Raw genomic sequence first — 14,620 nt, 5'->3', positions numbered from 1 at the left:
ATTTTAACAATAAGTGGGTAGGTACTGAACATCAAGTAAACAATGCAGAAGACACAAATTTTCATTACTTTTCGAATAAAAACTGTCAACACGAAACGTGTCCGCAACCCGTTCCCGCCAAATCCGAACGAAACTTCCGCAAAGTTTGCCAAACTTTGAAAAAGTGCTGTAACATTTTAATTCGCGCTCGGATCGCTTAGAGCGTTGGGCCCGTGGTCCGTGGGTAGGTCCCGGACATGTGGGGTACTTTCCCACTGGTTGATCGCGCCGGGGTCGGCGTCGGCAAGTGTCGTTCTAAGTTGTCGGTGGGCAAAGTTTGCGAGCGTGGTGCGGAACAGAGAACCCACCCCATCGATCGAAGCGACGGCGCGCGCACCCCAACTAGCGCATATATACCGACGCTCCGCCGCCCGCTGCTCACAACTGCTAGAGACCGCGCGCTCGTCGCAAGCCGCTCGCCCGGGGCGCCTGCTCTTTCTACTCTCTATCTTTCTCTGTTCGTCTGTCTCTCGCTCATGCGGTCGCACTGAGGCTGATGCGGGCGCCGCCATGCCGCGCTGCCTCATGGCCAAGAAGTGGAAGGTGGCCCCGGCGGCCGAGCTGGCCGACGAGTCGGACGAAGAGATCGACGTCGTCGGTGAGGGGCGCGGCCGGAGCCCTGCGCCCGCCGCCACCGCGCCGGGGCCTTCGCCCCGCGATCCCGAGCCCACGCTCCTCTACAACGGTAAGTACCACCCTCCACCCCCCACCCCTCCAAAAACCCCTCAAGGTCCACCATGACCCACCAAGTCTCAAACCTAGTCCATAAGCTTAGTCTAGATCCAGCACAATAGCGAGTGCAAAACATGCGAATTGGTTAATATCAATCATTTATACATGCGCATGCGAGATTCATTTTACCATGTATATCTGCAAGGGTAATCAAAATTTTTAAACATTACACCAAAACGCCGACAAAAATAGCAAACAAACTATACATACTACCAAATCAACAGAGAATTATAGTCCAAAAAGAAAACATTCCAAAACGTTAAATTGAAAAGCAAAGCTTACAAATTCTACAAATAAAGTGGAGCTGAAAAGCGTTCTCGCAACAATACAAACCATAAAGCCACGATATTACGACCCAATAAGTTCAGAATAAACTTAAAATTCAGCCCGACCGATAACGGAATATTTAACGTAAATTCCTTTGTAAATCTATCGGAAAATAACCGATCAGCTATTAATAATTAACTTCATTACGGTAGACTAGCGTTCCAAAATGCAACCTAAACATTCGCTATTTTCACCGTGAATTTTCAGTGTACACGTTCCTAACAAAATTAGCTCTAGGTGATGAAAACAAATAAATGGATATAAAAGAATCACATTCGTAATCCTTTCATTCTAGATTGATATTTTGGCTTATCAACATCAACCCAGTCGGGTTGTTTGACTTTTCTTCTTTACTTTAAAGAAAAGACTAATTTCCTTTTACCGCCATAAAAAGTTTCAAATACGATACCATGAAAACTATGAAGACTTAACATTTGGATGACCATGGCGCTATAAATGTGCCATGGCCCTGGCCGAAACACTTTTGAATCCATTTCACTAAGGTCATATGGGACCACAACACCCGCGAAGCTTAGCGGAACTACGATTACTTGTTGCCCGAAACTTTTCCCGCGTGTATTCAAGCAAAACATGCACTAAATTGATCACCTACATACGCCAAAAGTACTAGGTATTTAAGGTAAAGTTATAATAAGAAAACGAGTATTACGCGCTCACAAATACGAGAACCGCCGCGTACATCGCGCCTGAAAAAGATACCATTAGCCACGCGTGGAAAATGGCGTCGTAAAATCTCTAACATCTTTAAAAGGCGCGAGATAGAGGAAGAAGCAATTAATATGTATCAACTCTAAAATCTGCTAATGGTCATTACAATTCTAATAACATTTTTGTGGGCACTTAAGTAAAGACGTCTTATGATAAAGCATAAGATTCAGAAGACAAATTATGCCATCATCAAAAAAATTACGTAAGCAAGTTCCTAATAAGCTTACATATTAGCCAAATATCTAATATCTGTGACGCATACCAGAAACCTCACGTCGCGTGACCATTATTATAACACGCGAAAACAATCGGCTATCACGTGAAAAATCGCGTGAAAGCAAATTGTACGACACACGAGGCAAACCACGTGTCCGTGAACACTCGGCTTTTGGCCATACAGTATAGAGAACTAACGTGGTTATGCGATCCGCACACATACTTAGGTAATCCATCAGCTGAAATGGTCTTTGAAATACTCTATTTACAAAATAACCGGAAAATTTTGTTACCTTCCTAAAAGACATGTTGCACTAAAATATTTTAAGGGCCAAACAACTTTTTATTCACTCGACAATAAATACTATAAAGGCAAAACACCAATGTTAGTCATCAAAACGTGACATAACATGACAACATTAAAAACCGCATTGGCTGTTTGCCAGTGGTGCACCCCGTCGCTATGAATCACAAATGTCCTATTCCACAAGTGATTGCAGTTTTCTATTTCTATTACTTCAAGAAAAGCCAATTCAAGCTTCTACTATCTTGAGTCTAATTATAATTTTATATATTAATTAAAACTGTAAACCGTTGAAAAGGAGGCTGACAATTAGGCCAGTAGAATTAAACACAAAAATTGATTAAATCGGAAATAATTCCTACAAAAGATTTTTTGCTTTAATGGCTTCATTGGTTGCCCATTAAGACTCTCCTAAGTTTTCGACTTCGACGGAGTTGTGCTTAAGTGGTGGGGGCCCCGAAAGGGGCGTTTTTTCGGTTTTCCGGTTATACCGCGTAAAGGACTTACCCTATCGAAAAGTGGTCTTCATGACGGTTGAAGGGCACTTAATCCTGCATTGAATAAGACCAAATTCAAATTTTTTGGACAAACCATTCCCGCGCTAAAGTTCGGAAAAGTAGAAAATATACGTATAATTAATGACCCTCTCCACGTCCAATGGCTAGTTACCCACAGGCTTCCAAGTCTTGAAAAGGGCCATCTCAACCAGTGTAACCCTATCAAGGCTTACGAGCTTGATGCGCCTATCCTTGTGCCTCCCAGCCGTTCCTTAACTGCGGTTGGCAGCCACAGTAGGTAACACAGAGTCGTTCAGGTGAGTGCCAGGAAGAGGTTCAGCAACCGCAGTTAAGGAACGGCTGGGACGAACAAGGATCGGCGAATCCAGCTCGTATGCCTTGATAGGGTTACACTGGTTGAGGCGCTCCTTTTCAAGACTTGGAAGCCTGCGGGAACGAGCCATTGGACGTGGAGAGGGTCATTAATTATACACATATTTTCTACTTTGCCGAACATTTGCACGAGAACGGTTTGTTCAAAACATATGAATTTATAGTCTTATTTAATGCAGAATTAAATGCCCTTCAACCATCAGGAAGACCACTTTTCGATAGGGTAAGTCCTTTACGCGGTATAACTGGAAAACCGAAAAAGCGCCCCTTTCGGGGGCCCCCACCACTTAAGCACAACTCCGTCGAAGTCGAAAACTTAGGAGAGTCTTAATGGGCAACCAATGAAGCCATTAAAGCAATAAAATCTTTTGTAGGAATTATTTCCGATTTAAAAGCTAATTCTACTGGACTAAATAGTGACTAAGTTTCTTGCGCTGCTTCTTCTCAGCACTGGCCCATTTATTGTCCCGAAGCAGTGCTAGGGTTAATATTGGGACGTGTAAAAGTGCTTTTTAAAAGCCTATTTGCAAAAATAAATGAAAAAAATGAAATTAGGTACTCATTCATCTTTTTTTTTTTGAGTGCGCACGAAAATGTGCAAATCATCAAAAACAAACAAAAGCTGAGCTTACCTCACCCATCCTATCATATATAAAATTCCCTACCTTATCATAAACATACTATCCAACTCCTCCCCTGAAACTATAATGTCTATAATACCAATTTTAAAATAACTAGTATTTTCCATCAATTTTCAATCTTTACAGAAGTTTCAAAATACATTTCCTATTTCTACGAGGATAAGTCATAGGAAAGATCCAAAATAGAAATTCTTTTAAACAACTTTTCTGAGCCTCGAAAAATATTATTGAAAACATTTCTATTTCAAGATAATGTTGGCTCTCGTAAGGTCTAGCTTTTATTCAGTGACTGAATTCTTTCAATTTTGTTCAGTTGTAAAATAATTTGAAAGACGAAATTAGAGAAATTGAAAATAATGTTGTATTTAATTGAACTAAGAAAAGAAAAAGAAAGCACTTCTTACCCAAAATTGCAACTAAAACAAGCATAATATTAGGTACTTAGATCGCAAGAATTGAAACTATTGAAATGTAAAATTATTAACACACCAAGTAATCCACAAATTCAACCCACAATCTGTCCATCGTATTAAAATTGCATTATACTTAACCTATTAATATTTTACGACCTGTCATGTCCATAATTACCCTCGTATTCGTAAAGAATAATACTCCGGATGATAAAATAATCGAAAATAAAGTAAATAAAAATTACTTGATCCACCCATAATCGTGGAAAACTAATAGGCAGCAGGTTTTGTAGCCTACGACCTAACGAATTAAAAAGGTATGCAAAACATTAAAGCTGAAACGGATCAGCAAAATGTCAATTTTATTGTTTCGGTCAAATTCGGAAGAGTTCGTGCGGCTGCGCTTGCGCACGCATCAATAAAAAAATATACCTAGGGCCTTATACAAAAAAGTTGAACACTTGTTTAAAATGACATGTTAAGTTTAACGCGCAATATATTTTTGTGAGAATAGGGAAACATTCAATTGATATATGTAGTAATCAAAATTAACTATTTCATTTATAATCTTAAATTAGACCCTTCACAAGGCATTTATAGCCCAAGACGCCACCTTCCTTTATTCCCTGTATCATATCATATCGTTTTACGATCAACTCAGCTTGTTAACAATACTATGGATAGTAAACTATAATAGTTACTCACATTTTATTACGCGCGCAATATAAATCGATAAAATAAAAGTACTTGTTTTGGAATTTGCGATGTTTGCATTTATTATTTTTATTAATTTTTCTTATGAAGAAACCAAGACATCGACTACCAAGAAAACCGCCTTTTGACACCTACGCTTGCCGGAAGATATAAGGAAAATTATTATTTCAAGTGAAAAAAGACGTTTTTTAAATCAACTTTTCCCCAATTTTTGTTTTATCAACCATTTATCTACTTTGTTTTTTTATCTACTACTTATTTTCTCATTATTTTTAACTGATGACCTAAAATAGTAAAGATATAATCAGAACTGATTCCTGAACCTCGATTGCCTAGCAAAAGACTAGAACACGAAGTTTAAACAGTCGCTGAATTTTAACAAGAATCAAGTAACATGTAAGTCCCGCCGTTTCAGCGGAAAATTGACTCGGCGAACTTAAATTAGTAGACTTGCTTCCTAATATTACAACTTTCGCTGTGAAATGTAATTTTACGAAAGAACGACCTCTACTAAGATAATTTTAAACCTTATTGATAAAATTAACGTATATTTTACAACATAAATTGACGTTTTGACTCCTTTATGCAAAAACCTATAATTGATTAGGTGTTTTTTTAAGGAATTGGACAACTCTCCGGTATCGTTAATTTTACGTAATTCATCTGCGAGCATTCGTTGCGTAAGAATTTGTTACGGGAGCACGTTCTTTTACGAACTATAAAGGTCATCTGAATCGAAGCCCCAATAAATAAGTAAATACCTACTAGTTATGTAGACAGTGGACAGTGTGATGCGAGTTACGTGTCAAATTCACTGTTCAGTGTACCTACCATGAGTTTACGTTAGGTGTGCTCGCTAGCGAGTACGTCAAAAATCTCTATGACGATTTTTTTTCTTGAAAGTAGCCGCTAGGGGCGCTGCACAATATGTCATACAATTAATGTCATTTTTTTACGCAGTCGCTAGCGAGCACACCTAACGTAAACTCATGGTAAGCCCACAGATCGCTAAAAATGCATGCGTAACAAATGTTCAAGAAAACTATGCTCGCGAACCATATTCGCGAGCTCTCGCTTCCATTTTCTTTTTTTAATTTTTTTTATGAGTTAATAATTGTGGTAATATTTATCAAGTTATTATTTGATATTTAGTTTGCATAATTTGCATTTGTTTAAAAGTTTTTAGGACTTACTATCAGTTGTGAAATGACAAATGAATCACAAGTTTAAAACCAAGCAAAAAAGCATTTTACGAGGTAGGAGTACGAAGGCTGCAATATTTAGCGAAGCTTACAAAAATATTCGCCAAAGCCTCAGTTTATAAGCGGGCTCGAATTTTATTTCAGTGCACGTATCATGCTTCAAGCTTTTAAATAAAAACCTTTCACCAATTTTTGATGGGCCAAATGGATGGCATTTATGTTGACTCTACGAATCGCACGTGGGCCCGTGAAATAAAGTTTGGGGAAAATTTTTCATGTTTTTAATTTTTGTGTCATTCACGCGTATACGGTTGATAGTCCTTACCTGGCTGTCCGTCAATCACACAGATTTTCGTTGTACACACGCCCACACTGTTAACTATCCATTTCTGTTTTTGCTCTCGCTCTAATCAAATGGCGATTCTTTACGATAGAACGAGATGACATGACTTTCAATGGGCAGTTAACACTGTTGGCGATAGTACGCTGTACTTTCTAGAACCTTTGTAAACAATTAGATCACGTTCTTATTGTATTAAAACCAATACGGTATTCGTTAACTAACTGCTATTCATTTAGTTCTTAAAGAAACATTGATAAAATTTGATTTAGCTTGATATTTTTCACCAAAAGTATTTGAGTACCTTAAATATCTCGTTTCGTCACACACGACGTTCCTTGCGATGCGCGTGCGGCTACTAACTAAGTAGTACCTATGTATACTCATAGTACTATACCAAGTTTATAACTGAGCGCGGTGTACTTGTAATTCTCGGTATTCTAGCCCCGCGTTCTCAGCTCAGCCAGGATGCAATCGCTTAACTTATCAGTGTAAACCGCTTCTTGGTAAGCTATCTTCACTGAATTGGCACAGAAATTGATACTGTAACTATGCCACGAAGAAATGGTCTTAGGACATTCTGATTTAAAATTTGAAGCATTAGCTTTCTCCCGCGGCTTCACATGCGTTATTTCGGAAAGGCTAAACTTTACCACACGTGTCTCTTGTTCCTATACTTATTTCTAGTCCTCAATCTATAAAATAGCTTCAGCAGTTTAAGCTTGAAGGTAACAGACAGAAAGCCAGACAGCTTTAATAACGCATTAGGAATATACTAACTCAACGTCTTTGTAAAATTGCGATTTACAAGAATTCTAAGTTTTTTTACTTAGAAAGATTTCACAAACAAAAGCAGTCAGGTGTCTGTATTTTACCAATGAATCAATCGAGAAATATAAATAAAATTATATATTATTATAAATGTATATTTTTCACTGTATAGCGAAAATCAAATCTCACTTCCTCCTGTAACTGACAACCAATTCTCTTTAATTGTTACTCCAATAGATTTTAGAATTTCGCTGAAATCTTTTTGCCAAAACCGAAAGTGGTGGATTTTACTGAACCGACCGCAAAATGGACGCGCAGGAAAAGTGGAAAAAGAAAAATGGGCGCGAAAACTCCAGCCCGTTCGGGTATCGACTAACGATTCTGCACTTATTTGTTCGAACCTTTTCGTTACTGAATAAAAGAAAAGTGATATGAAATAGAAATTGCGAAAATAAAGAATAGTGTACCTACATGATGCGAAGTAATTATTTTTTAAAGATAACGAGTAACATTAGGCGATTCTTCTCCATCAATATGGTAAAATTTACTGTGTTTAATTATCGGATGAGGAGTAAAGACATTCCAGTTTGTTAGTCTGGTCCAAAATATTAAATTTAATGATTCTAATGTGGTACCTTCTTAGATCGGTAAGGTGGTTTGCTCAGTAATACATCCATTAATCTATCTGCATATTTATTCATAAAAAAGGTTACACATATTAAAAGTATTCTTAAACCTAAATATTGAATTTCGAAGCGAAATACCAAAACAATATAAGTGGAGTCACAAGTCAAGCTCTGAATTGAAACGCACGTGTGGCTTAGTTTGCGGCTGGGGATCACAAAGTGGCGCAGGCGGGTGAAACGGATTCTCTATCGGCTGCATTCAGGGCGGGATGAGCTCACCGCGCCTTCAACTCACCCGCATGATCGCATGAGCGTGATACCCCGGTTTTAGTGCACTTGAGTAATAGCCTAGGCCGATTAAATATTGTTACCAACTACAGTCGGTCATGCTGCTTCGGCTTAGTGAATATGAACGCTGCATGTATCAGGCTGCAACCCAGATTACAATGGAAAATTCCAGGGGAGGAAAACCATCTGAATTATTGATACTTACGGCTCTTTCAGATAAGCGTTTTAACATACGAGCTTTTTCTTTCGGAAGTTTTTAGCTGACGTCTGATATGAAGATATTCTTCTAATAAAATATTTATTTGCTGCCTCACGACACGCATTTGTATCAATATATTAAAGATTATGATAAACAATAAGTTTGCCTTAGTTTTAAAAAAAATCTGTTTATTGTAAATAAAGTAAACAATAAGATAAAAGATTACAAATATATCTAATGTTACATGGGATACTGTAAACTCGCTAGTTAGACACTTATCGGATTGTTCTACAAAAAGAGGAGCCATTGCTGTTTCAAACTTTAAAAACTTTCTCGTAAATCAGCATAAGAAATTTAATAAATAAAGAAATGAGACCTCGCAAACTTTGCAGGGCTGGAGTTTTGCAGTTTTCTCATAAAATCTAGATGCAAAGTATTAGTGGGATTTACTTAAAGTGAACGACATTTCTTGATATCGAATGCAAGAGTGATGAAAGATGTTTATTCAAAAGACATTTTATTGGACAATATGAGTTTTCATGCAAATCAGTCAGTATTTTCAAGTGATCAAAAGTATATTACTTTGATGAGAAATGCTTTACAAGTAGTTGATACTTAATTAATTCTTGAACAAGTTAATAAATTGGACAAAATTGAAACAATAGCTATAGCAAATTAACAAAGATACTCGTAGAACTTACATACTATTTGGTGTATGCTGCACTTTACAGCTTCAGTCTTCCGGTTATATTTTTGTTCAGTTTTCAGTTGATTTACCGATCTTGATGACGGTCTCAATAGAAATTTCCATCTCCTTCTCAGGGACACCCTGGATTTTTACGTTGTTTGGATTTTGTTCCAGAGCTGTTACTCTAGCACGCAAATCCTTGACAGCAGATTTGAGCAACATGTTTTCCTTTTGCAGTTCTGTATATTTGTCGTTTGTCTCATTTTGATCTTCAAGTAAATCCTCAAACATGAAGTTCATTGACTTCTTAATCTTCTTTGTTTCTGTGGTGACAGCGTCTAATTCCGCGTGCAGTAATATATTTAAAAAGTTACCCATCTGGGCGGCAAGACCATCGATCTCCTTCTGCACCACTTCTTGGATTACGCAGTGCAATTTTGCAGAGGAAGCAGCTTCGCCGCCGAGTTCTGGAGGCGATTGCAAGGATTGACGTTTCACAGCTTGGGATGCTTCGCAGGCGTTGAAGCGAACTGGCGTCTCGTCGTTACGAACAGCTTTCGGTTGCTGGTTGGTGCACGCACGGCAGAGCCAAGGCAGAGCGATGACCGATGAGCTTGACGATGTCGAGGGCAGGCAAGCCAGGTGAAATGCTTTAAAGCATTGTTGACATTGGATGTACTCGTCCGACGATAACTGTTCGCAACATCCCCATTGTAGATCGCCGAATGGAACTGCTGCTGGTTGAGACATTGCAGCCATTTTGATGAAGTTTTTGTAAAAAATTCAGATAAACAACAATTTATATAGCACTTTTACGCTTGGGTAGGTTTTCCACTCGTTCTTGTTGAAAACTAACACTATCTTGACGATGTTTATACTCCAGACAAACTTGGTTAATTTAGCGGAAAATGTTCACTTGTCACCTTGTGATTTACTTTGAGACAAATAGAACGTGTGGGATTCGTATGGCCGTCCCTTGAAGAGTGACTGAAGAACAATGGCTCGTAGTATCTATTACTACGAATCTAGGTTACGACTACGCGGGTGCTACGGGCATAGCGTTACTACGAATGTCGTAGTAAAGTAGTAAGTTCGTGCGCATGCGCTTGTTAAACTTTCACCTATTTCTCGTGGAAAGCTTATCGTTTTAAATAAACGTTGCTGTAAGCATTTTATGTAACAGTTATATTAGCGTTAAAGAATAAACATATTCTCACGTTGATAGTTTTGAGTGACACGCTAGTGTCATTGTGGTTGACCACACGGTTTACTATAATGTAGGTTATGTATCTAGGTGCGAGCTACGATTTATTTGTGGTGAAATAGCAAGCGATTCCATTATCTATTATGATTAACAAATGATTTAACTAATTCTCTTTATTTTTAGGAAGGTAGTGGGTATTTTACTCTTAAATTATTACTATTTATCTGTTTTCACTTTTAATTCCTCTGTCTCTCTTTCTGTTCTGTACCTCTAGTAGGAAAAACTTTCGAGTTCGTTTCGTTGCGTATTCAAAGTGTCATCGAAAAATTTTGTATGAAAAATTAAACAGCGCCCCCTATATTATAGCCGCCCTAGGGGGCGCTGTTTAATTTTTCATACAAAATTTTTCGATGACACTTTGAATACGCAACGAAACGAACTCGAAAGTTTTTCGTACTAGAGGTACTGAGTTTGTAAGTTACTCGTAAGTATGCTTGAATGCGTTTACCATTACGGACGTAGAAAAAGTTTTTGGCCGCGATCACTTTACTTACATACACGATAAATTACTAAAAAAGAATTTATTTCAAGTAAGTAAGTATGTTTGTATAAATTAATCTGGCACTAACAACTTTTGTAAATTGAAATCGGAAGCGTTTCATAGCAAAATCGAATACAGTGACTTAACAACTGCAGTGCGATATAAGCAGCAAGTCAGTTAGATTATTATGTTCTGTATTAGAATAGCTAGAATTAAATAAAACGTTCAAGTCAAATGATCGAATCTTTCAGTTAAGTTAGGTGTCTGTTATATTGCGTTTGCAGGGAAGTTATGAAATGTTTTAAAGGCAGTTACTTACCGAAATAATCATATAAGAAATTGGGTAACTAGTGCTTATTGCATAATAATCCTATTTAAAAAATATAGAGTTGATTAACCAATTAATTTTTTTCATTAATGTATAGATAAATTAATTTTAATAGCCGAGGTACATTGCTATCTATTACAAGCAACCTAAAGTAAACAAACAGTATCTTTTGGAAAAGCACGTCCGACAAAAATTTTTGGACGTCAATAAAAAAATGGCTTCCAAAAATTGTACATTCGCAAAGATTTATAAACAAAACAGTTGCCTCATAGCTGCCGGATTGTGGCCGGACGAGCCGACACACGACAAAACCTCGCCATAATGCCGCTAGCGGGGCCACCGGAATTTTTCAAAGAGAAAATGTTTTGTCACTCGATTTTCATCGTGAAAAATGTCAGATATTAAAAGCTGTGCCAGTCTTTTACGGCGACAACGTGATTTTTCTGCACATTACCCGCAGAGAATGGGGCAAAACGAAACAAGCATTAATAGGCATTTATTAATTTTTTGGTCATTTATAAACGGATGGGGACACAGAAATTGTTGAAATTCTGTCCCTGCTGCAGGCAATGCGGGCTTGGTACTGTAATTTTCCTTTGTTTTGCAAGTACTCGACAATTTGAAACGCAATTTAATCAGTTACCGAATGGATTCTTCAAATTGTGAGTAAATCTTCGACCATTTATCAGATTGTCAAATAATATTTTAAGGCAGAAAAGATGATTAACAATGGTCAACTATTTATTTCACAATGTAGTACCTAAGCACTCTAGACAAGTAGGTAACATATTAGGTAAGTTTCGTAAAATCCTTTCTTAGCGGATGCTTACGTCATAACATCTACCTGCATGCCAAATTTCAGCCCGATCCGTCCAGTGGTTGGGGTTGTGCATTGATAGATCACTATGTCAGTCAGTCAGTCAGTCAGTCACCTTTGAGTTAATATTTAGATTTATTTAAGTAAATGTAATGAAATAAGCCGTTAACAGTTCGGCAGTCAAGGCATATTTGTTTGCTAGAAAAATAACAACTTTAATTCTTATAGAAACAATATGTCTGTGTACTTGTACATGTATGTAAAAGTAGGTGAATTTTGATTATTTTCAGTGTGTTTTTATAACACCTTAAATAAATTAACCTGCCACCTAGCTGAGTCAACGATAGTTCAAGGAATCAAGCGCTGTGCAACTAAAGTTAAACTAATGGTTTATTCAATCGAGTTGAATAATTTAATAATGTATTTGTAATTTATTGATTGCCGAATAAGCTTTACAAAAATGAACCTCTTGACACATGGAATAAGATTGTCATTGATGGAATATGCTCGCAGAGTGTGTCCGCAGAGGAAAACGTTTGTTAATTTATTAAATTCACCTCCCCAAAATGCATTCTCCAGGATGCTCGTGAGTGAGCGAAAGGATTACAATCACCGTACAAATTGAAGTTCGTAAATAAAATTCCCGCGTTAGGGAAATTACACCGAAGCAGAGCTAGGGTCGAGTTTTGCGCATCCTTTTGTTGACGAATTTGGAAGCGCTCGTTGCTCTTTCCAATTTTAAACCGTTTAAAAATTTGTGGCAGTCATACTTTTTTCTTTTTTATTGGCGATTGTGCCAGCTAATGCTATTTTTGCAGATGACGTATCTTTCAGATTGTTCAGAATCAGATTATGGTTAAGCATTCATTTTTGATCTCCATAAATATTCTTCACTTAGGTAAGTATATTTTTCCGTGACATAGGTAGGTATATTAAATTAACATTAATCCACACAAATCGTCATACGAGTACATTAATAAGTTCAAAAACAATACCAAAAAACTAAATCGGCAGCCCAATAAAAAACTTTGCATGTATTTTTAATTGCGCACGTATACCTACCAAAGTTCAGTACCTCTAGTACGAAAAACTTTCGAGTTCGTTTCGTTGCGTATTCAAAGTGTCATCGAAAAATTTTGTATGAAAAATTAAACAGCGCCCCCTAGGGCGGCTATAATATAGGGGGCGCTGTTTAATTTTTCATACAAAATTTTTCGATGACACTTTGAATACGCAACGAAACGAACTCGAAAGTTTTTCCTACTAGAGGTACAGAACAGCACTTCAAATTCAAATAAAAAATTCCTCATATCCCCGTTCCTGTCCATCAATCAAATAAATCCTCGTTGAATGTGGAAACCATCTGGTGTTTACCACGGCATTGATATTAACCCTATACCTAATGACGGGCAAGCTTTTAATTTTAAATGAGCACATTTGTGAGAAAATTTCGTATTAAAACAACACAAATACTTTAATACCATAAATAATTTAATGCTCAATTTTCAACGTCCGTAATTTTATCTGTAACATTCTTCGGTTAAAATATTTTAAATGTGGAACGAGTGTGGGGATACCACGGCAGCCGAGAAAAACTCTTTGTCTGAAGTTATATAATTCCGGAACTTTCCCGGAAGCACTTTCAGTCTCAACATGCAACCTTTACTTAACCAAATGATTTTGAATTTTAAAGAAAGGAAAATGCACGTTGATAAATAAATACTACTTATTGAAGCTTTTCTTTCTGAGACAATTAAATAAGTACCTATGTATCATATGGATTATAGTTTTAGATGTGGTTAGATATTTAACCAGGCGTTTAAACTTGATATCGTTATGTGCCTATGTATAATATTTGATATTATAAATAAGAAACCGTTCTCTGCTTCTGATCTCCATACACCCTGTTGGAAATTGGCCAGCAGTTCGGCCAACTTTAGATTTAAGTTTAGAAGGGAGATGGGAGATTTTATCTGTGCCTTTTTAAAGTTTTAAACTTGGGTAAATGGCATTTTACATTGATGATCTGATGAATAACGTTCCCAGTTTTCAGCTCTGATATCGTTTCATACAGTAGACTCCGTTACACAGATAAATATACTCGTACATTCAAGTAACTGCACAATGCAGTATTTGAAAACACATATCTCAACGGCAGAGAGAGAAACAGCGGTTCTGTATCAATAACGAAGTTTAATAACCGAAATAAGCACCTTCCAACCATGCAATAGTCATAGTGCATGTGAAATGCCTAGAAAACCGCTCTGTGACCGCTCATCCTTACCGTTCAACTGGTATTTTTCATTGGTTTTGAACCTTGTGTTTATCTCACTAAAGTTGAAAATATGGTGGCATCAACTCTGCCACAACCAGACATTGTAGCTTTCGGAAACTGTTTCACTTGCGAGCGCACTTTCTTGATACGCGCCGCCAGACTATATTCTATAGGTACAGACTACGGCATAGCAATCTAAACATTATGTTATCGTTTGTAGTTGAAATAGGAGCAATTTTGCAACAAAAAATTTTTATAATTGTGCTGTTGTTATGAGATTATGTAAGTAAATACATAGATCCAAATAATTAATATGCGCTGGGATAAACCATGCATATC

The 14,620-nt window shown here is 37.3% G+C and overlaps 1 protein-coding gene across 1 annotated transcript in view; it reads left to right on the top strand.

Moving 5' to 3' along the window:
* Window positions 1–549: 549 nt before the first annotated feature.
* Window positions 550–14,620, top strand: part of LOC114362511 (transcriptional repressor scratch 2) — a 79,824-nt gene continuing 65,753 nt past the window's right edge. Inside the window, exon 1 of the mRNA XM_028317948.1 lies at window positions 550–724. Coding sequence (XP_028173749.1) covers window positions 550–724 — 175 coding nt within the window. The remainder of the gene's footprint in view (window positions 725–14,620) is intronic.

The sequence above is a fragment of the Ostrinia furnacalis genome, unplaced genomic scaffold (genome assembly GCF_004193835.3).
Source record: "Ostrinia furnacalis isolate ACB-3 unplaced genomic scaffold, ASM419383v2 OfSCF6554, whole genome shotgun sequence".
Taxonomy (NCBI): Eukaryota; Metazoa; Arthropoda; class Insecta; order Lepidoptera; family Crambidae; genus Ostrinia; species Ostrinia furnacalis.
The sequence above is the reverse complement of the archived record's forward strand: the minus strand, read 5'-3'. Positions and strand labels throughout refer to the sequence as shown.